The 25,863-nt window shown below is 47.6% G+C and overlaps 1 protein-coding gene across 6 annotated transcripts in view; it reads right to left on the bottom strand.

The window, feature by feature from the left end:
* The window catches only part of LOC116947884 (coiled-coil domain-containing protein 85C-like), a 38,038-nt gene extending 14,268 nt beyond the window's left edge, over positions 1 to 23,770 (bottom strand). The window contains exons 1-3 of one of the 6 annotated variants that reach the window (XM_032964144.2): positions 23,364 to 23,770; positions 21,459 to 21,995; positions 7,651 to 7,984 (exon numbers count right to left, since the gene is read on the bottom strand). In XM_032964144.2, the coding sequence (XP_032820035.2) occupies positions 7,651 to 7,984; positions 21,459 to 21,881 (757 nt within the window). In that variant the 5' untranslated portion in view covers positions 21,882 to 21,995; positions 23,364 to 23,770. Of the gene's footprint in view, positions 1 to 7,650; positions 7,985 to 21,458; positions 21,996 to 23,137 lie in introns of all 6 variants that reach the window. The other 5 variants (XM_076071130.1, XM_076071132.1, XM_076071129.1 and 2 more) reach the window with 5 other exon arrangements.
* Between the last annotated feature and the right edge of the window lie 2,093 nt (positions 23,771 to 25,863).

Genomic DNA, 25,863 nt, shown 5'->3' on the forward strand with positions numbered 1-25,863 from the left:
CAAACACATGCTTGGTCACACAACGATGCAGCCTAATGGACCCAAAACAGGTAAAATGTGTTTAGTGGAGGAGAAAACAAATACTAATACTGCCTCGAGATGTGTTTTTATGGCGAGGGCATAGGGTTTGCTTTTCTGAGCATGCAAAGAGTAACCCAATTACACATTACAAGTTAAAAGTTAAACCACAGCGGCTATTTTATCACTCGTCGTGCACGCTTATTGTGTATCAAAGCTTCAGCTGTCCGCTCGCCGCTGACGTTGTTCAACGTATGAAGAGCCAATCGTTTGGTGGTGCATGCATAAGGCGATTTTGCTATCTGCAGGGCCCACATTTGAATGTGGCATTTTGCCACCGACAATGCAATATTACAAAAAAATGTATCAGCGCCACTCACAATATATAACGTTGCAATAATATAACAACCAATGCCGCTAACAATGTAAGATCGTAATAATGTAACAATCAGCGCCACTAACAATGGAAGACTGTAGTAGTATTCATAATAATAAACTACAAAAACACTATAACCCAAACTGGCAAACCACTCATAATAAAGGTTTATTGGTTTAGGTTGCGTAAGACAAAAACCTTTGTTATGAATATTAGTCGCGAAAGCCTACGTGTTAAACTGGCAAACCACTGTGATGTGTTACAGTTATAGCTACGTTATATTAGTGCATTTTATCATTGTCTTAAAATTATTCATCCATGAATATCATCATCAGGACCGTACGTGTAAGTTACGAGTACAAAACACAAACACACTGAACTTGTTCATCACGCGCGAAATCGCACCAGGCTCCGTAAACAATGAAGCGAATGTCTTTGCATTACTCTATGGGCTTCTATGGATTCATTAGTAAACCACGTGCATTATCGACTGTGTCCCCACCGAAATAGCAAAACCTGTGGAGGCCGTTAATCTTCACTCACCGTCTTCCAACCCGCTGCTGAGAATTCTGTAGCGCTCATCGTCGGCTTAATCTCTCGCCATATATTTCCCCGGGACACCGGTAGGTGACGCCGGGTACCCAGTAGTCGCCACAGCCGCAGCGAGAGATAAATATATACTGGATGTGGTGTGCCCGGCGCGGAAATATTTTCTGTCGCTCAACCAGCTGCAATTCTGAAATGAATCCCTGGTCTCCGTAGTAACTGGAGGCATCTCTCCAGAGTGTAGCGATTGTTTATTGTTTAACTTGCCGATCGATAATGATTGGACCCCCCCCCCCCTTCATCATAAGTGGATGGTTAGTATGGTTGCGTTGGCTTGATATGGAAACCGCGTACTGTAAAATGCTGCCATTCCTCCATATGACATCACCATCATGTGTTTTTTTCATGGTAAACAAATCGCTCTCATATCTGGTACATTTTCTGATATCAAGATAACGCTGAGTTACATACAGTATTTCGACGAATCTTCAAACTGGGTCGAATCGCTGCTTCGTGTTGCGAAAGCTTCGCCGATTTCCAACACCACAAAGAAAGAAAATGTTGTGCGACATGTTTGCATCTTGGCAAAATTAGTGCGGGCATTAAAGGCGGCAGTGCTGATACACGCTGGCTAACGAGATAGTTTGCTTCAGATCAGACATGAGGACTCACAAATCGGCTCTTTTGAAATCAGGAATGATGGCTCACTTGATACATTTTTGGGGATTAAAATGTCGCCAATTTCAGACTCAACACGTTCGTCCGTAACACTATGGCTACAAAATATTTTTTTTTATAATAAACAAAAAAAATGTAAGGCCACAGTGGTATTGACAACTGTGTCGGGTTGTTTTGTAAATTGTGGTTGTGCCACCACTGCCTACGCAGCAGTGGCATCGCCAAATAATTTGTTGAATCTCAACTTCCATCGTGTTCAACAAGGTACGTGCAAGATGAATACGGCAGCTGTATTTCATTGTCCCCTCATGCGATTATGGAATCATGCAAACATTTTGCACGGACCGATAATGTTGGGTTTTCCGTCTTGGGCGGCATGTTGAGCGCTGTCCCCTCTGGAGATTTTTTAATGTGCGAGGTTAAAGCTCGGAGAGAAAAACAAACGATGTTCAACACGCACACCCAACCTGGGAAAAACACCACACACTTGGTTGGATCGCGAGCAGTTGTGAAACCTTCGGCAAAAATTGAAACCAATGAATTCCACGCGAGGTGTGCGAAAAATATTGCGCTGCAGAAACACAGCCATCGAGCTTTGGCCAAGAACAACAGTTCCCAAAAACTGGCGGTCACGACTCCAGTTGAGGCAATGAAGAAGGGTTTGATGGCACCGTTAGTGTAGATGTGAACATTTGCAAACCGGCAAAATGCAATTTTCTGCTGTGAACCTGCAGAAGTCAGAAAAACCAGGTTGTCACAGAGGTGGAAAAGTAGTTGGAAGGCTCCGTGAAATATGTACAGTCGAACCTCGGAGATGGAACGCACCAGAACTCGAACAAATCGGTGTTCGAACGATATTTTCGAGAAAAAATTTTTGCCCCGGAAGTCGAACGAAATTCGGAGGTCGAACGGGCAATCGCGACTTGAAAGAACCTGTACACGGCTGAGACGCGTGGTGGCAGCAGCGTGCGAGACGCTTGCACAGACAAAGGGGACGACTCCCCTTCTAAAAAAATAACACCACCACCACCTCCTCCTCACCACCTTCCACTCAAGCCATCAACTCTCCTTACTAGAGGTAAAGTGAAGTTCAGTGTTCATTTAGTTCATTTATTCCATATATTCATTTATTCCATTTAGTTATTGTGTTTCTTGTTTTTTTATATGATTTTATGCGTGTAATTACTGTAAACTTCGTGTAAAAATGCTTTATGAGAGATTTCGTGTGTCTGGAACCAATTAATGTCATTTACATTCATTCTTATGGGGAAAATTAATTCGGTGTTCGAACAAATCGGTGTTCGAATGGCCTTCTGGAACGAATTAAGTTCCATCTCCGGGGTACCACTGCATTTCACTTTACCTACTCGTCCACGCTGCTCGGATATCTTGGCAGAGGTGAGTGTACCCGCACTTTAGCTCACCGCATGCACAATGTCCTGATTGGCTAACCGTGGTGTATCCAATTAGACTGATCAAAGCATCATAGCATCTCTTTGGGATCACGGTATCCTATTCATCACGTGAGGTTTTGACGAAATAAGGTTGAGAACCACCGATGGAACCCACCAACAAACTGGGTTTCACGTAGTTTCATCGCAGCCTCATCACGGAGCTACCCTCATCAAACATTTCAGCGTGTGCATTGCTTTTTGTTCCCTCCAGGGAGCCGTGCATCAACCTGCTCGTGCCACGCCAGCGGCAAAACCGCAGACCTCGGCCGCCACCGAAGGCCGCGTGACGCGAGCGAGCCTACGATACCCTGCACTCGTCGCTGCTGAGTGGGTAAACGTCCCGTGCCGTTTACCCACTCAGCAATTCCATCGTGCACAATAAACAACACACAAAAGGGGGTTGCGAGGCTGCCACGTAATTATACGGAGCACGATGCAAAAGCTTGCATTGGGGCCCGAATTTGCACGGCAGACGCACGAGCAGCCGGGGGGCACGCGTGTCGTGACCTGCGTGGTTAAGCCGATGAGGGAGGACAAGGGGGAGCTGAACCTGTGCCTCTGGACCTCTCTCTCAGCGCGGCTAACAAGCGACGGGTCCGGTTGATCGAAGTGCTCGGCGCGGGTCGAGGAATCAACTGAAGATCACGGGAACGGAAGGCAGAGCCGCACCCCCTGCCAGGGTACACGGCGAATCCGGGCGACCGCCCCGGGCCCTGCGCTTTGGGGGGTCGCTCTCGCGGTTTCGACGTCACGGAGTCAGATGGAATACTTCCTCTTTAGTTTGAAGGCGTTGGGGGCGGGGGGGGCCCGCACAGTGGGGTCTACCCCAGGCCCCCTGCACCACCCCCCCTCCTCCCATGGATGGCCCTGAGAGTAACCATGGTAACAGCGAACAGTGGTAAGAATGTAACTGACCGCCGAAGATCATCTGACATTTCCAATTTGACTACAGTTGTCATGTAAAGCGGTTGATAAAGCTTTCTCCAAGTGTTCCAAATTATAACCCACCTCAAACTGATAGGAATTTAACGTTTTTTTGTTCCAACATTAACCGGTGGATTCAAGGCCGCGATGGGCAATGACGTCGCCATCACAGCCGGTCCGGCACCAAGTAGGTGGACCCAAGGTTGAAGAGTTCTGACCTCATCCGTCAACGTATGTGTCACATATACTTTACCATCATGGGATGTAATTACCATCATGGGATGGTAAATGGGAGAATTCCAAGAGACTTCCCTAGAAGGCTGGCGAGTGATGCTAAGAGAGTCGGGCCACAATCAGAGACTAGGTCGCTGGTATTGTGCAGTGACCAGGGGTTGAACCCAGGTCTCCAGGTCCTGTGCTGCAGTTTGCTTGTACAGCTACAGCATTGGTCGACACATTTAAAGTGTATCCACAAAGCATGTAACAGTGCACCATCGATTAAAATGTGACGTTAGACTCACGACACCAGCGTAGGACGGTGCATGTGTGAATCGGTTTCGTTGGTTGCAATTCGTTCGTGCGACCCCTACAGCCATGGAGGTGCTATAGGGCCGTACAATGATTTTTCAAAAACATCTAATCGGAACCTGAAATAATTAAAATTAAACGATTTAAAAACGTGCAATAATTTACGAGGGAGGCGAATCGTTGGAAGCCTAGCAGATACAGAAGATGTGTCATTGCCGCCGATTTCATTTTAATCGTGGCCTCACGAAGCACAAATCAAATTATCCACGTGAAAACTGATTATTTACTATTAAATGGAAATTATTTACTAATTTTATATTTTGGCATAAAGGAGTGGATAAAAGCCCCCTCAAATAAGTTACGTAAAAATATAATAAACAGTAAAAAAAAGAGGGTAAAAATTAAAGAGTAAATTTATTATCTTGAATCAAATAGCAACCAAGAATGACCATGATTTTAATTGAATCGCTCAAAATGGATAAATCCTTCCATGCCTCGTGTATACAACACACAGTCCACACACACACGCGCGTGTGTATATGGCATTCAGATTGTTGCTTCGAAATAACAAAAAAATGCACGCGAGAGAAACTGACGACACGGAACATATCTGGTGAGCAATGAAATGTCTCGATCATTCAGAATAAATGTTGCTCAAACCCTAAGTCAGGAAGATCGAGTTTGCACTCAAACTCCAGCAGCACAGGCGTTGATTATGCAAGTTCCCAATAAATAATCGTTCCTATGTTTTGTCCCAATAAAAACAATAGTGGAGTTATTTGTCAATCCACTGCTGGATGGTCTCTCCATGCTTGTGTTAAGTCATGGGGGGTGGTTATATTTCAGTGCAGGGGAGACCCAGGACCGGTTCTGAGACCACTCAGCACTGCTGTTAGCCGTCGTCGGGAATGGAATTCAACACTCCAGGTTTGCAGAGCAGTTTTGTACTACATGGCTAAAATTGGTCAAAATTGTTCTTCTTAAACAATTACACTGAAAAATATATTTGAACGTTAAGCGACGCATTGCATTTACATGGTAGCCTCATTTGAATGACCGTAAGGCAGAAAAAACTGTATTTTCTGTAAACTAACAAAAACACCACACAAGCACAAAATACAAAGACCCTCCCGTATAGCCTTAACAGGCTGTTTGCGCAAGTGCTGTTAGCGCGCACACACACACACGTGCAGCAGAGCCTCAATATTAGTTTATCACAATTATCCGCCTGTCAGCGTCTGCACGAATGTAATAATCAGCAGCCCACCAAATACTTCACGCCACTCAAGAACATAGCCCGACCAATCTCATGAGCGCGAGGTGGCGTGCTCACGTAGACTCAACGGGGGGGGGGGGGGGGGGGGGTGGAGACCACAAAAGGGCCCCCCCTCCTCCCTTCAAGAGATGCATTAACACCAGGGCGATAGCGAGGGCCAAGATTGTTCCAGTCTCTACTGGCCTGGTCTGAACTGGAGCATGTTTATATTACGAAGAGGAAAGCAACACCCATTGCTTTGTCTGTTAGGTAACACGCCCCGCACGCTCAAAATTCGTTGCCAAAAAACCTAAAAGAAGCCGCTGATACCATAAGGAAGGGCCCCGCCAACATATCCCCGACCTTGATTAAATTTGCCAGATGTAGCCAGAGATAATGAAGGAAAAGACAGCTGATACCGGTAAACAGTGCCCTTCCACTTGAACATATCGGAACACCCGTTGAAGAGCTGAATATCTATGAGTTTAAAATTAGAAATAAAAACACACAAAGCCTGCTAGAGTTTGGAAAAAAGAGGCATTTTCATCAATTGTTCTTGCGGCCTAACCCATAGTGCAGGCTTTTCATTCTTGCAGAAGTTTAAAAATGAGAGAAATATCTGACAGCACTCGCTGTTCAATTTAAATGAATTCTGGGATATTAAACCCACCCGTTTGACATGAATGGACCCAAAGACTTTCCCTTGAGTGGATTCATTTGCCATGGGCCATTTGTGTCAGTCGTTATGAGGCCCTTCTTATTCAACAGGAACAACCAAACGGCTTGGTGGTTCGAATTTAGTTTCGGCAAAACCAACTCTGTGTCTAGGCAATGCTTGCGGGAATGGAACGACGTATCAAGTTCGGCAATGGCTCGTACATCTTATCTTATATCTTATAATAGATTTATGTAGAGCCTTGCACCAAGGCGCTTCACAACAACGTCGTAAAATTGTACATAAGGTGATAGATAAGACGATAGTGGTTGAAATAAAGCATGGGGTTGTTATTAAAAGTGGTGGTGTAGTTATGGTGATAGGAGAACAGGTGGGAGTGGTTAAGGAGGGGTTGGGGTAGTGATAGGGGTTGAGGTAAGGGTTGGGGTAGTGATAGGGGTTGGGGTAGTGATAGTGGTAGTAATAGGGGTAGTGATAGGGGTTGGGGTAGGGGTTGAGGTAGGTCTGGTCATAGCTGGGGTCAGGGAGTAGCAGGATGGGCTCAGGAGAAGAGATGGGTTTTAAGCGAAGGAACGGAAGCAGGTTAGCGAAGATGATTGATATAAATTGTGTCCAGAATATGTTGTCTGTATTAATGTTGGTTTCATAACAAAATAAACCTCACTTCACCAACAATGTCATCTCCAGTACAAAACTAAAATCTCATAAATAAAATCTGTGAATGGCAGCTAATGACCATGTTGCTCTCTTCTACCAACCGACCATACGGCTAAATGCACCAACATCATCAACTGAAAATTGCAGATCTCATTTCAATCCACAACAGAGGCCCAAATCTGTGTCCGTTAGTATGTACTCAGAAGATATGCTAAATTAACATTCTTAATTTTAAGAACCGTTCATCTACGGAACGTCATTTTTTTTCTTCTATCAGGCCCCATGGTGTATCGTGCAGTCAACCTCTCTCGTCTCTCTTATCTCTCTGCCATGAAGGAGGGCCATTACCTGAAACGTCACCTCTTAAATAACCCTTCCTCTTCTAGAACACCGCCAAGGACGAACGTGTCGAGCATTCGTTAAGCGTACCGCAGCAGCAGCAGCAGCAGAGTCGCGAGCCGCCGGACCGATGTAAAGTGACCTCGCCGTTCCTATTCCTACTGCCCTTACACATCACTGCCCCCCCACTCTGCCTTACCCAGAAGCATGGGCATGCTGCGGTGGTGGCTGGGTGCTGAGGTGCCCCGATCCGTCTCGCTCTGCGGCCCCAGCATACCGCCACCTCCACCGCCTCCTCCTCCACCACCGCCGCCAATCCCACCGCCGCCAATCCCAACGCCGCCATACGCGGCCTGCGGGAACGGCGGGCTGCTGCTGCCGTCGCCTGTGTCGCGCGTGCCCGGCGCTGCGCTGGCGCTGCCCACGCTGCCCTGGCTGTCCAGCGAGTTGCGGCTGCCCGGAGCACCGCCGCCACCGCCGCGCCCCCTCTCCGCGTCCAGGTGCAGACACAGCTCCTTGAGGTCTGTGTTCTCCTGCGCGCGATGGGGGGGGGGGTGCGCGGGGGGGTGCGGGGGGGGGGGCACGAGGGTGATCTTAGGGTCAGGGTATGGCGCTCTCCCGGGGAGAGGGGCCACCGCCTGGCCCCGTGTGGGAGCTGCTCGTCGAGCGGGACGGATGGCCTTAAGCGGTAGGCAGGTCCACGACCAGGCGTCGACCAGGCACGTGAGCAAGGTAACGTGGCCGGGATGCATGACGCAGTGGCCAGATGTTAACGACCTCGCCTGGTATGGAAAAGGTTGTGGGTTCCATCCCAACCCTGACGCCTGCTGTATACGTGGAGTTTGTATGTTTCTCTCCCCGTGGTTGCATGGATTGTTCTCCGGGTCCTCCGGTTTTTCCCTCCACATTTAGAATCGGCATCACGCGTTTAGATTATCTGGCTGCTTTAAATTTGCACACGATAAGCCACTTCGCTGAGCTATCATTTTGTGGTCAGGTCGCTTCTGAAAAAGAGCTACATAGCTCAGTGGGCTTTATCTGGTAAAATAAAAGTTTTTGTGTAGTATGGGAACAATGGCCTGGGACGGTTTGGCATCCGGGCCAAACCTGGGAACATTCCTGGGCAGGGAGAGTCCGGTTCCAAGTGGTCATGGAAACAAACCAGACAGCGTTCTCCCCTGCTGGGGCTATTGCTTGGCACAGCCTGACTGCCTTTCTGACCGAACGCTCAGCCCCCCCTCTGCTCCGCTTACACCCAGGATAGGAGACCCCAACCTATAATACGTCGCCGATCCCCGAGCTAATTAAATCCGTGCTTACTCTGGGGAGGGGATTTATTACGATTGTGATTAATTAGTTTTTCTCATTCTTCAATCATCCGTTGTTTCAACCGCCGCCCCGAAACCAAAATAACAACCTCGTAATTTAAAAGTCCGATGCGCCAACCATTAAACCACAATTTGGTACACGGGGCGAAAACAAAGCAATGGGAACACGCCGTTCCTCGTGACCATTTGTCAGGCGTATTCATCAGGCTACAAGTGGACTCGAGTTTATTGTTTTGCTTTGATAGATTCCATTAGCGGAGCGCCGTGCGCGCCAATCTGGGTGTAAGCGAATTGTAAGCGAATTGTTAGTGTATGCAGTAACTTTAGCGAAATCGGTGAAAGCATTCGCGTGAAAAGCAACAGTGAACTGCAGAAAACGTCTGGCTTCTGAGAAAGATAAAAATTTCAGTTAACATACAAACAAAAAATACAACCGAGTGCTATTTTACTGCATTATCAAAACGCATTTTGCACATTTAATATATTAACGGCTGTTGTAATAATCATCATCACTCATGATCTATCCACTACTGGATGATCACCTCTATATACCATCGGCATATCCTCATGGCCCTGCGATGAAGCAATCATCCATCCAACTCTCGCAAAATCACAGCTATTAGATGCAGTAACAAAATACAACAGCATATTCATCAATACCCCCGGGGCCTTCATGAAAAAATATATAATAGGCAACGGTTCAGGCAATGGCACCTCTTCATAGCACAAATATTAGAGTGGACAGAGTGGGTAAGAGGAGATGGAGACTTCACACCAGCTCCTGCACCCAATTTACATCGCCGTGTGAAGTCTTATTATCCACATTGATCCACAGGATTTGACCCAAAACTGATCCAGAAGCGTATCCTATTGCCCGTACTTGTGCGCAAAAAAATAAGACGCTTAAAACGCACGGAGAAATTGCGGATATTAGGATCCGTTCACAGCGCACAGCCCCCATTGGCACCATGAGCACGGTTGGCTACTAAAGGTGCAGAAGAAGTTCAACATGCACACATACTGTACACATCGGTACGGAGTAGTTTCACTTCATTGCACGCAAGGGCCACGTACAATATTCACGTCGGACTCTCCTCTCTCTCTCTCGTGGATTCCTTCCACCAGCAGTGGCGTGAGCGAGCAGTTGCAGGGCTGCAAGATTATCTTTTTTTTTGGTTACTCAGAGATCATAAAAGAAACCGGACTGCGGTTTATGGCTACAAAAAAACGCCAAGCAAATTCCACCGATAAGGCAAGAATGAAGTAAGGGGGGAGGACTTGTTGACAGCTTGAAAGGGCTCGTTAATGTTGTCTGCTCGAGTCCCATTCCTCCTCATTGATTTCCATTCTATTTTCAAGTACCGTAATCTTTTAAACAGTTTCTCATGTGCCCGCTGAATGCTCGTATTTACAGTACACTGTAGTTATCTTTATGAACTCGGTTTTCAGGTTCAGGTGACACGACATTCCAATGCTCTAACGTGTCTCGAGCACACTTTTGCAGTGCATCATAAATCTGCATTTAGGTTTTACTATACACTGTCTCAGTGGGTGGACCTCGCGTGTGGAAGCGCAATGCAGCTAGGCCACTTGAGCTGTGCCGTGGCAAATGGCTACACATTGGCAATATCCAGTTCCAACGTAATTAAGGAACTGAATAACACCTACAATTACAGCCTTAAACGATGTATCCTGATGGCAGAGCTCGCCACAAATGAACCAAAATACATCTCTGAGCTCATCAAGGAGCATTAACCATCATCACGCAAACTCTGGTCATCCTCGCAGCAGCGACATTTGGCCAACCATCGAACAAAGACGGTGGTCACCGCATCGCGCGCTTTCAGGTGCGCTTCTGCGGCCGTCTGGAACGCTCTTCCTTCCGGTATTAAGGAAGCCACTGCAGATATGCACTTTGAAATCTAGATTGAAAACGCATTTAGTTAAAAAAAACTGCATTTTGTGTTTAGTTTGTTGTCCTTCCCCCGCACCTCCGATTAGCACGGTTGGCTGCGTACGGTGCAAAAGAAGTTCAACTTACATACTGTACGTACAGAGTGGTGGGACAAGGGGTTAGTGTGCCGCGCTATGAACCCAATGACTGGAAATAAACTCCCCGGCCACGGTGAACATCAGCGATATCAGAATCCGGTCTTGCCACGACCCCACCTTCACCGACCCACACTGGTCAGCCTGGTGAAGTGTGGTTAAAGAAAAACGAAGACCAACATGGTGTGGAGAGGCCTTCATCCATTGGTGGATTGAGAATCGGTTGAACTCGTGCGAAAAAAAATGTATCCCAATAATACAAACAGAAAATTCCACAATTATATGTAACGAATGTCTCGTTTAATCCAGTCTCAGTATGGCAGAGAATACATTAACTAATTTGTATCGCATTACTTATTTAACATTGCCAAGGGCAAAATACAATTTTCTGTGGTGGTGCCTTTGGTCTGTGACGTTGGTCAACTGCCAGTTTGCTGTGGGCTACAAAATTCTCGAGTCACGGACAAACAATTAATCACTTTTGTTTTCACAAACTATGCATGGTGGCAACACGATGTTGGAGAGGTGGAGGAATTTCCCTGGCTCGATATATTTTATTTGTTTTTTATGCCTGGGACTATACTTTCAGTTATCATGCCCGTGGGGGGGGGGTAAATGCAACTTCTCTCCAATAAAAAAACAATACTTAGAATTTTATACAGCAGGGATGAGTCCACTCACTGAGTTCAACGTTTCGCCAGTACTACGCCCACCCCACTTTGCACATGAGCGCAGAAGTGTGGTTACCACATCTATGCCTCGCCTCTACAGTGAGGGAAAAAAAGTATCTGATACCCTGCTGATTTTGTACGTTTGCCCACTGACAAAGAAATGATCAGTCTATGTTTTTAATGCTAGGTTTATTTGAACAGTGAGAGACGGAATAACAACAAGAAAATCCAGAAAAACGCATGTCAAAAATGTTATAAATTGATTTGCATTTGAATGAGGGAAATACGCATTTGACCCCCTCTCAATCAGAAAGATTTCTGGCTCCCAGGTGTCTTTTATACAGGTAACGAGCTGAGATTAGGAGCACACTCTTAAAGGGAGTGCTCCTAATCTCAGCTTGTTACCTGTATAACACATTCCTGCGGAGGGGGCTGGTAGGAAATTTTGAAGTAATTATGAAGTAATTATGTACGGATATTTAAGCCAAACTTATTAGGGTTGTGCGCAGAAGAAAGCAAAATGAAAAGTGAGCAGAATTATAAAACGACGCCAGAAAGTGCAGTGTACAAGAGGTCGCACCAGAAAGTGCAGTGTATAATCCCCTGCCTCCTGTAAATTAATCCCGGTTGGGCTTCCAGTCCATATAAGGGCACCACGGGGTGACCAGCCCCTCCCCTCCCCACCCAGCCCCACCCCACCCAGCCCCACCCCTCCCACCCCCCACCCAGCCCCACCCAGCCCCTCCTCACCCTCCCCTCCCCTCACCACTCAGCCCCTCCCCTCCCCACCTAGCCCCTCCCCACCCAGCCCCTCCCTACCCTCCCCTCTCCACCCAAGCTCCACCCCTCCGACGTGGACAGACATCCACAGACATACACAATGAATCCCCTGCCTCCTGTGAATTAATCCCGGTTGGGCTTCCAGTCCACTACGTTTCCTACTAGTAAAAGCACCTGTCCACAGAAGCAATCAATCAGATTCCAAAACTCTCCACCATGGCCAAGACCAAAGAGCTCTCCAAGGATGTCAGGGACAAGATTGTAGACCTACACAAGGCTAGAATGGGATACAAGACCATTGCCAAGCAGCTTGAGGAAGGCTACTTGTGTTGTGGCCGAAACGTCGTGAGAATTTTATTTTATTATGCTTTATTTTTATTATTTTATTATTTCCCTTCTTCGTGACTTTACCGAAAGAACCAAGAAGATGAATCCCTGCAGTCACGAAAGCTTTAAATGGAAATTTAAGGTGACAACAGTTGGTGCGATTATTCGCAAATGGAAGAAACACAAAATAACTGTCAATCTTCCTCGGCCTGGGGCTCCATGCAAGATCTCACCTCGTGGAGTTGCAATGATTATGAGAACGGTGAGGAATCAGCCCAGAACTACACGGGAGGATCTTGTCAATAATCTCAAGGCAGCTGGGACCATAGTCACCAAGAAAACAATTGGTAACACACTACGCCGTGAAGGACTGAAATCCTGCAGCGCCAGCAAGGTCCCCCTGCTCAAGAAAGCACATACACATGCCCGTCTGAAGTTTGCCAATGAACATCTGAATGATTCAGAGGACAACTGGGTGAAAGTGTTGTGGTCAGATGAGACCAAAATGGAGCTCTTTGGCATCAACTCAACTCGCCATGTTTGGAGGAGGAGAAGGAGGAATGCTGCCTATTACCCCAAGAACACCATCCCCACCGTCAAACATGGAGGTGGAAACATGTTTTTCTGCTAAGGGGACAGGACAACTTCACCGCATCAAAGGGACGATGGACGGAGCCATGTATCGTCAAATCTTGGGTGAGAACCTCCTTCCCTCAGCCAGGGCATTGAAAATGGGTCGTGGATGGGTATTCCAGCATGACAATGACCCAAAACACACGGCCAAGGCAACAAAGGAGTGGCTCAAGAAGAAGCACATTAAGGTCCTGGAGTGGCCTAGCCAGTCTCCAGACCTTAATCCCATAGAAAATCTGTGGAGGGAGCTGAAGGTTCGAGTTGCCAAACGTCAGCCTCGAAACCTTAATGACTTGGAGAAGATCTGCAAAGAGGAGTGGGACAAAATCCCTCCTGAGATGTGTGCAAACCTGGTGGCCAACTACAATAAACGTCTGACCTCTGTGATTGCCAACAAGGGTTTTGCCACCAAGTACTAAGTCATGTTTTGCAGAGGGGGCAAATACTTATTTCCCTCATTAAAATGCAAATCAATTTGACATGCGTTTTTCTGGATTTTTTTGTTGTTATTCTGTCTCTCACTGTTCAAATAAACCTACCATTCAAATTATAGACTGATCCTTTCTTTGTCAGTGGGCAAACGTACAAAATCAGCAGGGGATCAAAAACTTTTTTCCCTCACTGTATATAAGTTAGACTTCTCCACAAATCTGGCTGTCGCCTGATGAAGCTGGTTGTAATTACTTGCGAAACGTCGTACTCAGATTGTAAATGTTGTGGCTTGGCTCTCCAACACACCGGTGTGCTGTACTCGTGACGAATTGGCATGTTCTGTTTACCTGACAACCATTACTAGTTGGCTGTGTCGGGTGGTGGCGGGTTTTAACGACACATTTATATATTTACGCGATCTAACAAAAAACCTCTATTATGGATGATATTGGTCGCGAAAGCCTACGTGTTAAACTACCGCTCTACCTTTACCAATGAAGAAGGCCGGTTGCATGAATATCAATTAAAGGAGAGCTGCTGTTGCCGTTAATTATATTAATTATAATTATATGAATTATATTCGGCGCGATTTTACCCTTCTCTGGTGGGATGGTTTAGAATGTAAAGCCTTAAAGAAAATATTCTGGCACACTTGATTTCAATGTCAAAGTTAAAGAACTGACTCTGGCATCCTAACAATGCACTGCTTGTACCCAAATCAATTAACTCACTTTTTCCTACAGAGAACCCCACTCCGTGACTCAACAAAAAGCACAGTAGCACTTTGTTACAGGATTAGATCTGGCCCACGGACATAGTGGTCACTTGCACAGCAGCCATGAGGATAATGGCAAAGGTGCAGGGCTGAAAATTCTTGCTCACAACACTATTTTAACTATTTAACTATTTTAATTTTACCAGCTAACGCACCCACTGAGCTAGTCACTCTTTTTCAGAAGCGACCTGGCCACAAATGATAGCTCAACGTGGACATTTCGTACCAGCCAAATACTCTAAACGCGTGATGTTGATTCTAATTGTGGAGGGGGAAAACCGGAGGAGCCCCCATGGAGAGAATAAGAAAATTCCAAACATACAGGCCTCCTGCATACCAATAAAGGGAGTTAACATCTCGCCGGCGTGGCACCACTGGCGGAGGGCCTCCACTCAGGGAAGCACCAGAGGGAGGCCCTCTGGAGCCTATTTTGGCCTGCTCTTCCACACTGGCCATATGACTTGCGAGTATCCACACTTTACCCCACCGCACGTGACCTTGCCGTTCGACTAAGTGTACCCATTGATACTGCTGGGTGGACAGAAGGTAATTGGGTAGCAGAGACGAATGTTGTCAAATTTGCTTTGGGGCCAAGTTTACGGAGCTGTCATAAGATGCACTAACGCCATCGGTCATCTCTTGTTGCTCCTGCCAATTAAAAGGGCCCTGTGTACCAGTTGTCACGGGCGAATGTAAAAACGTGTTACCGACATCATCCAATATAATGAGGTCTTCAACTGCATACTCTTCTGCCTTCGGGGGCTGGGGATCGTTGATAATTTGTGAAGCCCATTCAGTTTAATGCACCCCTATTGTATGTTCACATATGACTAATTAAAAAGGCTCCTGTCTTTATGAAACGTTCCCGTCTTCATGAACTACCAACATCGTTTAAGAATCTACAAAAGTTCACTGTATTTTAAACATACGAGGCGATCTATTTATACATACCCGCCCACCTCCCATTAAAATAATAGCTATAATTTACAGAGGTTTGTTTTGATTTAAAAAAATCCCTTGCGTCAGCAGTGGCATGAGCTGCACCTTTACCGCGCCGTCGCCATCTCTCTCACGGCCCTGGGATGCCAAACGGTCTCTCTCTCTCTGTCGCCCCGTGCACATGAGCCGATTCCTGTCGTCTGCGTCCGCGTTGGATATCATCTGGGGCATGTCCCCCCTTGGTGTCGAACGCTCGTCGTCATCCCTCCATTGCGTTGACATTTTTAAGTTGCGCAACGTCAGGAGGAGGTTGGAGGGGGCGGTGCGTGCGTACATCTTTATGCCTCGGGTGCAAATGAATCATTGCGATTGCTGGGGTTTGCTAACGTCTCTTCCCTACCACCGCTTTCAGAGAACACAGTCGAGTGTGACATTTAACAAAACGGGTGAGAAAACGCACCGCTGCTGGGACACCTGTCAGCATCTCAGACCACTGTGAGGTCTCGTTCTCCACCACGCGCGCACACGCTTCTGAGCAGTCGACTTATTCCACGCGGATTGCCTAACAACCAAGACAATTACACGCAGCCCCCCCCCCTCTCTCCGAACAGAAATCGAGTGCTTGCTTCAAGTCCACCAAGTTCAAAGCTCTTCCTCTAATTCTGAGCTCTTCTCTATTCCCTGCCTGACTTTTAAAAGATCTTATCACTTCCAACCATACCGACTCTAATCCCACAATCATTAACATCTATGTTTAGTGTCCCACCCATAAAACATTAGTAACCTGCTTCACACATACGATTTCAAATTATGAATCACAGGTAGCCTGTGTTGTGCAATAACATTCCTCTGGTTTGACACGGAGGCTCTTGCGATCAATATTATTCATAATTAAACTTATATTGGGTTAGATCGCGTAAGTATAAGTGTGTCGTTAACCAGCCACCACCCGACGCAGCCAACCAGTAAGGTTTGTCACGTAAACAAAACGTGCCAATTAGTTATTACTTTAGACCACCGGTGCGTTCGAGAGTTAAATTTAAGTACAGTAACGTTTTGCTGGTAATTACATCCAGCATCATCGGGCGATTTCGCCAGAATTGATCGGGCAAAAATTCCTCTAGTTTTCAAACTCTGTTCTACCGCTATTCATGCATTACTGTATAATAATGAAAACGCAGTAATACCCCGGTTTACGTCAGGGATACGTTCATGAAAGGTTCGACGACGAATATCGAAACGACTTAAATCAAAGCAATTGACGGGGGTAGGTGGTGGTGGTGGTGGTGGCGGCAAAGGCTGACGACGAATATCGAAACGACTTAAATCCAAGCAATTGACGGGGGTAGGTGGTGGTGGTGGCGGTGGCGAAGGCTGAGAGGCAATGGACGCCCGTGCTGCCAGCGACGTGAGTGTGGAGTTGAGGCGACGCTTATCGGCTCACGGCGTTAATGAAGTTGACGACGTTTTTGCGAAAAAGACGTCAATGGGGGATACGTAAATCGCGTTATTACTGGAGTCTCTCTCCTCTCCTGTGGAACGCTCCCACGGCTCGGAGAGGAATTATTCATGTGCAGTTATCCCAGCATGCTGACCCCTCTAATAAAAAAAGTGGTCTAGCTGGGTGAGTGGGGTTTGTAATAACCAAAAGTTAGGAAAAATACGCATTTACAATCTAAATGTCGTAGATCATTACATACAGTAATATTAACATTTTCAATAACATTCAGTGGCGTTAACAGGCAATGTATTTGACAGGTGACGTTTCGGGGAATGGACCTTCAGGGTACACGATAATAAGAAGAAAATCCACAATGGCCTCGTCAGTAACGGAACCCACTTCAGTATTCTCAGCCTCTGCCCAAATATTTTTCACCGCTGCCCGCTATTTATTTAAACCAATTCCGCTGAGTCTTTGGGCCGCAAACTTTCTCTCTCTCTCTCACATTGGGACGGAGAGCGGTGGGACAAAGAGACCGAAGTCGCAAAACGGAGCCGGGAGCGGCGATTTGTCGCGACGCGCGGGAAGCCCCTTTGCCAGAGGGAAGCAGGAGAGCAGCGAACCTCGGAGACACCGGTGAGAGTGAAGCATCAACCTCGGAGACACCGGTGAGAGTGAAGCATCAAGCGAGCAGTGAGCCACCGAGACACCGGTGAGAGTGAAGCATCAACCCCGAGACACCGGTGAGAGTGAAGCATCAACCCCGAGACACCGGTGAGAGTGAAGCATCAACCCCGAGACACCGGTGAGAGTGAAGCATCAACCTCGGAGACACCGGTGAGAGTGAAGCATCAAGAGAGCAGCGAACCTCGGAGACACCGGTGAGAGTGAAGCATCAACCCTGAGACACCGGTGAGAGTGAAGCATCAAGCGAGCAGTGAGCCACCGAGACACCGGTGAGAGTGAAGCATCAACCTCGGAGACACCGGTGAGAGTGAAGCATCAACCCCGAGACACCGGTGAGAGTGAAGCATCAACCCCGAGACACCGGTGAGAGTGAAGCATCAACCCCGAGACACCGGTGAGAGTGAAGCATCAACCCCGAGACACCGGTGAGAGTGAAGCATCAACCTCGGAGACACCGGTGAGCGTGAAGCATCAACCCCGAGACACCGGTGAGAGTGAAGCATCAACCCCGAGACACCGGTGAGAGTGAAGCATCAACCTCGGAGACACCGGTGAGCGTGAAGCATCAACCCCGAGACACCGGTGAGAGTGAAGCATCAACCCCGAGACACCGGTGAGAGTGAAGCATCAACCCCGAGACACCGGTGAGAGTGAAGCATCAACTCGGAGACACCGGTGAGAGTGAAGCATCAACCCCGAGACACCGGTGAGAGTGAAGCATCAACCCCGAGACACCGGTGAGAGTGAAGCATCAACCCCGAGACACCGGTGAGAGTGAAGCATCAAGCGAGCAGCGAGCCACCGAGACACCGGTGAGAGTGAAGCATCAACCCCGAGACACCGGTGAGAGTGAAGCATCAAGCGAGCAGCGAGCCACCGAGACACCGGTGAGAGTGAAGCATCAACCCCGAGACACCGGTGAGAGTGAAGCATCAAGCGAGCAGCGAGCCACCGAGACACCGGTGAGAGTGAAGCATCAAGCGAGCCCCCGAGACGTCAGTGAGAGTGAAGCATCAAGCGGGTTGCCAAGCGAGGTTGCAGTGTTGCCGAACGCTGTTTTAGTTTAATGGGGCATTTTTTGTTGTTGCCAGTATCAAGACGATGGGGGGGGGGGGGGGGGTGTAAGGATAGGCTTTATTCTTTTTGGCAATAACACAGGCGTTGTGTTAATGTTCACACACCAATTGGATAGCTTTTGCATGGCATCAATTCTGCATTAACCACACGTGCTTGTGCCAAAACGTGCAAACAAACAGGCTCTGATAATTATGAGATTTGCATTGTCGTTGAAACTGATTGGCCTACACCAGACAGCCTTCTGTCTGGTCTCGTCTAACGAGTGTTCGACCAGAGAACAACGCCCAAGGGCGAACAATTACAAATGCAGTGCAAGTATTGAAGCGTTCAGTAGCTCGGGTTGAGCAGTTTCTACATCCATGGGACCCTTTTTTTGTGTGTGAGCGCGGCTGGCTACGTACGGTGGGGGGTGAGGCAAATGGCTTAACGTACAGTACCAGTAAACACGTGTCACGTGTCGAACTGTGCAACAGCTGTGGAATGTGTCAGAGGGAAGCCCGATGTGCGGTGGCATGGACTGGCACTCTTGGCCGAAGACGAACCCACCAACTTAAACCCAACTTCCTCCACAGCAAAGGCCCTCCCCTACCAAACACGCGCGTTCTCTCAAGTGGCCTTTCAACTGCACACCACCGCCGTCAGTAACTGCGCTCCCTACACAATACGCGTCCCACTGTTGTGTACATCGTCTTCTTGTACGCAACGTTGAACTTCTTTCACCCTTGGAAAAAGAGCTGTTTAGGCTCAACGGGTTATTTACTCGGATCATAAACTTCAGAACGAACGTCTGATTATTTCGCGCCCCACGGAGCAAACCGCGCTAGTCGGAGGATGCCGTTGCAGGTCGATGCTTCAGAATTCCAAACTTTGGTTGATGGGATAACATCCGTTTGTCTCTTACTCTTTTCACGTTTGATTTACTTATGTGGAGCGACAGCAGGGACATCAGAAAGGTTATCTTGGGCCAGGACCGCAACATACAGGAATAAAGGATGAATATGAATGAAGGAGTTTTGAGATCACTTATATTATGGTAATTCATGTCAACATAAAAGTGGGGAAATCTTCCTCTGGAGGGATTATAGTTGAGTGATGAATCATGTTATCCACAGTACTGCAACAAATCCTGGATTACCAGCAAAGCCCACATTCCAAAGTATAAGAAAACTGTAGGTAAGGATGATATTTGTTGCCAGATAAAAGGGGAAAAACCTATTCTCATATTTTGGTACTGGCAAAGGAGGTCTCATGATGTAGATGCTCACCCCGAGCTCTCATTACTCTGATAGTGCATTGTCTTTGAGCTGTCTTTGTGCTGTCTTTGAGCTGTTTGCCTTTTGGCGTCCTCTGGTCTAACACCGTTTGAGACGAGGCTCAAAAGAAAGCTGTCTCTGGTGTGGACCAATCAGTTTCAAAGACAATGCATATATTATCAGAGTATGTTTTGGTTTCCATTTGGACCACAAGTATTGTGGTTCATACAGACATGATTCCTTGTAAAAGGTTTCAGTTTGATGTTCTAACAACTCAACACCTCTTTTGTTGCCAGATAAAAGGGGAAAAACCTACTCTCGAGGATTATATTATTTTTCCATGAATAGTGAAATTATAACTTTTTCAAGCATTCGCTTACCAAAGTATCGGGTTCGACCATATCATCGCAGACAAGAGGAGTCCGTGTACGACTTATTTTCATCATAAAATAATTTACGGCCATTTGTCAATCCAATGTTGGATGAAGGCATCGTCCACGCTGCGCCGACAGATTGGACCACAGCTCACCGCACTGGTCAACGTGGGTTCAGACATCGCTCGCGACCGATTGATGGCGAGGAACCACGCCGAGTTCCCACCGCTCCACCCTTCATCACGTACTCACGAAGTTTTAGTGAACTGATACCCTATGCAAGTACAATGCGACGTACGACACCGCGGAGATGCATTTTCTCCGATATCTCGTGGCGAAGATGTCGGCCCGCGAGTGGAGTAAACATAATTAAAGTAACCACGTGCGGCGCTGTGTTTAAAGTGCTTCAGTGAGCAACAACGGTGACGAAGAGCCACCCTGCCTGTCGTAAACGGCCACGGACAGAAGAATAAGATCTTAAAATGTATAAATAAGGGCTCATGGCCCTCACTTCTACGTCATTTAGCCTACAGGTGTGGCGGCTGATGTCACGTAGTACAGTGAACACCTTTACCTTGATTTATACCCCAGCGAGGGCCCAATGGGATGAAGAATCTTACTCAATTCAGGCAGACCCCGAGTGTAATTTTGAAAAGCACGGTTTATAAAAAAAAATTAGGCGTTAGTTTACCACGTTCATCAGTGGCACAATATTTTTCTTAAGCGCAATAATGTTGAGATTAAGTGTGGCTGTTGGGATGACAACGCAGACACCAGCGAAGTGCCCTCGAATGCACTTGAGAGCGTCCACATCTTCCACTTTTCCAGTGATTCCGGCTTCGATGAAAACACTCGGTTTGAAAACCTCAACAAGTGTACAATGCATCTCATCCACGGACACGACGACTCATTCACTACTTCCTCTTTCACTACTTCCTCTTTCCTGCTCAGATACAGTAACAGTACTCATCTCCTGTATACAGAGCCTGGCGCCAGCCAGTAGCGGAAATTCCACATTCCTTTTGGCAGGGGCGAGTCTATCAATAGGACAAACCACTTGTTGACTTATTCACAAAGTGGTGCCTCATTTTAATCCGGACCGGACGGATGATGGGCCGAGTACAATGTCGAACCACCATTTGAACCGTTCCCCGACGAAGAACTCAGGCCAGGACTATGTGAAGTCATAAGAAGCGAGGCTCAAGCCTTCGAGACATCTCTGCTCCACGTGTCTCTCTCACCTTGAGCAGCGCCTCCTGCCGCAGGTCCAGCTGACGCAGCTTGTGCTGCGTCTCCTGCAGCTGCACCTGCAGGGTGCCCGCCCAGCCCCGGCCGAAGCGGTGCCACTCCCGGGCAGCCTTGCGGAACCTTTGCCTCTCCTCGTCCAGGAAGCAGCACACCTCTTTAAGATCCTCGTTCTCTTTCCGGTACCGCGCGTTCTCGTTACGCAGCGCCGACATCTGCTGCTGCTGCTGCTCTTGGTCTACTCCTCCTCCGACGGCGGCGGCGGAGGAGGAGGATGTCCCGGCGGGTCCTTGCGGGAGTTGTCGGCTTCGCACGATGCGAACGAGCTCCTCCTTGCTGAGCCTCATCAAGCCATCGTTCACCATGGACAGCTGCGGTCTCGGTGATTTCCCCGGGTTGGCGTGGTAGTTGGCCGTCATCTTCACGTGTGGTGGCTCGCTCACGCCGCTACCGGGATGGATGGGATGGTGCCTCCACTCCACAGAGATCCAGACAGCACCCTCTCTACGGGGTACTTGGCCTACTCTTCCGCTCTTTGAAAAAAAAACCACACACACACTTGTTAATTTTCGCCTCGAGTTCGCGCATACGTTTGTCACATACACAGTGCTCAGCACAGTGTATATAAAGTGTAGTTAATAAATCATGCTTTATGCTAGTCATCTGATGGACTTTAATCTGTTCGGGCTGTTAAACGTTAATGCAACATCGGACGGTCGCCGCATCTACAGCACTAACATTCGCATAAGACGATAATCATCACTCGTTCGCTAAATCGTTAAGATGCCTTCGGCCTGCACGATGACAATAACGACATCTCTTGAAGGTAATACAAATTAACTTGTGTCAACGAAGCCAAGTCGCCCCCCCACCCAACTCCACCCATTCATGCGGATTGCTAATCGATTAACCAAATCGGACGAGATAACCCGAGCCGAAAGCGACATTCGCCACCATTTCCCGAAAACGAGAAGCCTTTAAACATCCATGTCAATCCCCTTATTGCAGACCAATTCAGACATTACTGGTCACCCCGTGTCTCTTATACATCTCAACGTTCATCCTACAAAGTCCCATCACAAGGGAGAAACACAGACACAAAAAATGTGTTTCTACTCAGTTTCCCTGTACAAGAATAAGGGGTGAACCGTTGGGGTTGACAGATATGATAGTGTAGTGTATAGTGTAGTGTATAGTAGTGTATAATAGTGGTGTATGTAGTGTATAGTAGTGTAGTGTATAATAGTGCATAGTGTAGTGTATAGTAGTGTAGTGTATATTAGTGTAGTGTAAAGTGGTGTATAGTGTAGTGTAAAGTAGTGTAGTGTATAGTAGTGTATAGTGTAGTGTATAGTAGTGTATAGTGTAGTGTGTAGTATATAGTAGTGTATAATAGTGTATAGTAGGGTATAGGAGTGTATAGTAGTGTATAATAGTGTATAGTAGTGTATAATAGTGTGTAGTAGGGTATAGTAGTGTATAGTTGTGTATAATAGTGTATAGTATAGGAGTGTATAGTAGTGTATAATAGTGTATAGTATGGTATAGGAGTGTATAGTAGTGTATAATAGTGTATAGTATGGTATAGGAGTGTATAGTAGTGTATAATAGTGTATAGTAGTGGTGTATAATAGTGCATAGTAGTGTATAGTCGTGTGTAGTGTACACTACATACCTGTCAACCCCGTATCAGTGCCCTAACTTAATACAAACCAAACCAAGTCACCCCGTGTCCCTTATAAACCCCAGCGTTCACCCTACACAGTGTTGCGACTCACTTTCCCCGTAAAAGAACAAGGAGTGGTAACCCCCCCGTACGCCTGGGCAGCTCCGCTCTTACATCGCCCGGAGCCGCGGGTTCAGCACTCAACACTCGTGGACTGGCAGCGGCCCCGTCTCACCTCTTCTCACACACCTGGCGACGAGAGATAGAGAGAGAGATAGAGGTGCCCCACGCTCGTTCATCGAAGAGATCGGGCTACCCTTCCTCCTCCTTCTTCGCCTCCTCCTCCCGCAGCCCGGACACACGAATGACGCGGGCTGACTGAGCGCTACTGCCAACCCTAGAGGATGGTTGACACTTTACGCGAGCGAGTCACCATTAGTCAACAACAACGACATCGCCAGCAGCAAACCACCCCACCACCACTACCACCACCACCGCCGTGTCCGGCCACGGCAGTGGAGAGCGAGGGGGTAGGAGGAGGAGGTTACGATGCGAGAGAGAGGGAGGGAGAGGTTTGGGGTCGTGGCTGTGTGTACGAGGGGAGGAGAATGATGGGGTGAGTTGAGTGAGTGAGAGGGCTTTAGGGTTGGGGGGTAGACAAGGAACGCCTTACAAGCAGGTGACACGGTACATTTAGGGTTTTTTTAAATATTTGTTTAACAAAAAATGGTCTAAAGCGGGGCTGCCTGCCTTACGGGTGGCGTGGGTGGTTGCTGATAGCTGCCAAAGACAACGATCCCCCGTGTGGCCTTGAACAGCAGACTGTTAGGGCAAGTGCTGTTAGAGAGTGGCGAGTTCAGCACCACGCTACCGGCCGCCTTTGTCTCCCGAGTGGGGATGTTGACAAACCGCGCCGAGAGAACGCTGACCGTGGGGGATCTGAAACTTCTCAGTCTGGTCACTAGAGGACGCACAATGTTAAGGTTGAAATTTGATGACACGGAGGGCAGCCGGCCATGATGGTGGCACCGATTTGAACAAAGGCTTCGCATAGCTGCCAACCCGTACGGTTTAGCCCGTATTCTTGAGCAAGGAAATTCAGTTCTCAGGTCCATACAGCGTACGGCCGTTTCAATACGGGAAAAAACATTGTTTTGGTCCATTTGTGTTGCTGTCTTGTGATGGGACTTTGTAGGATGAACGTTGAGATTTATAAGGGCACGGGGTTTACCAATGAGGTAATAAGGTCGGGCACTGATAAGGGGTTGACAATTGTGGCTTTGTACTCTAGAAACGGAGGTTACTCGGGAATTGCAAGGAAGAAAACTCTGAACGCACGGTCACAGTTTTCTGGAACTCTGTTCTCTGTTAGCACCCCGCGGAAGAGGCTTGAGCAGGAACGCCTCCGATAGGTGATGCTGGTAAAAAAAAGACGAATCTGCGAAGTGAACCCTTTACTTTGTACTACCATCTATTACCCACCTTGAAGTCGCACACCTATAACACCTGGTATATGCACCGGTGGTCACCCATACAAGCAATCACCAGGAGGGCAGGGGTTCCCACGCTTGTTCAGATATCACTCACGGATGTGAGCCGTGGCTCGGAATTGAACTCATGTCATTGGGTCCAACGTGCAGTGCAGGGCGGACCACTGCACCGGCGTCCCACATGGTAACTCCCTCGCCTGGGATGCGGGAGGCTGTGGGTTCGATCCTCACCCTGACGCCTGTGGATTTGGAGTTTTGCGTGTCTCTCTCCCCGTGGTCGTGTGGATTTTTCTCCGGGTCCTCCTGGTTTTTTCCCCTCCACATTTAGAATCAACGTGCGTTTGGAGTATTTGGCTGCTGTACATGTCGACAGGATAGGCCACTTCGTTGAGCTATCATTTGTGGCCAAGCCGCTTCTGAAAAAGAGCTAGACAGCTGAAGTGGGCCTTACCTGGTCAAATAGTAACAGTCCAGTGCCTCTGATTTTTCTCCCAAAGACACCTGCCCCGGAACTCACACCCCACACCCCATAACTGCGATTGTAGGTGCACGATGACCCCACCTAATCTCGCCCACTATGCTCACGGCCGAGACGCGTGCTGTCATCCGTGCTACGTAACCTCATCCCTCAAATGCAGCCTCCGCAATGACTCACGAATTCAGGGCAAGAGTCACGCGCAGACAAAAAACCCCACGCACAACATTGAACAGTGTGGGAGTGTGCCAATTGGTCCCCTCTCTTTCTCTATTCAATTGCAATTTGAGCTCACGATTATAATTCAAGAGTATTTTTTTTTTTAGAAAAATGTTGTGGTGATTCACAACAGCTGTGTGTGTGTATGGTGGGGCTGCCTACACCCTATTACAAACCACATACACGAGTACAAAAATGGTCAATCCTTAGACGCACGATTTGTTCCCAATGTATCGTCGGATCAAATGTTTTATCAGTTGCGTAATAATGTCAATAATACACCACTCAAGGCAATGCATTTACATGTTTTCCGTTGTTGGGAGATATCCTTGCGTAAAATTAATGATCCCAAAAATGTGATACTTATTTGGCAGGGGTGTGAAAACAAAAACTCAACGCATTTGTCAACAGTACTGCGCTCAAGAGGAAAACTTAAACAATGGAGGGTGTTTCAGGCAGTTGTCCTCTCGTTATAGGAGAGAGATCGATATGGAGAGAATATCAATATACATTACAATGGCACCTCTTATCGATTTCCTCCTCTTCAGATC

This window comes from Petromyzon marinus, chromosome 31 (assembly GCF_048934315.1).
Source record: "Petromyzon marinus isolate PM22_M1 ecotype Great Lakes invasive population chromosome 31, UKy_Petmar_22M1.pri1.0, whole genome shotgun sequence".
Taxonomy (NCBI): Eukaryota; Metazoa; Chordata; class Hyperoartia; order Petromyzontiformes; family Petromyzontidae; genus Petromyzon; species Petromyzon marinus.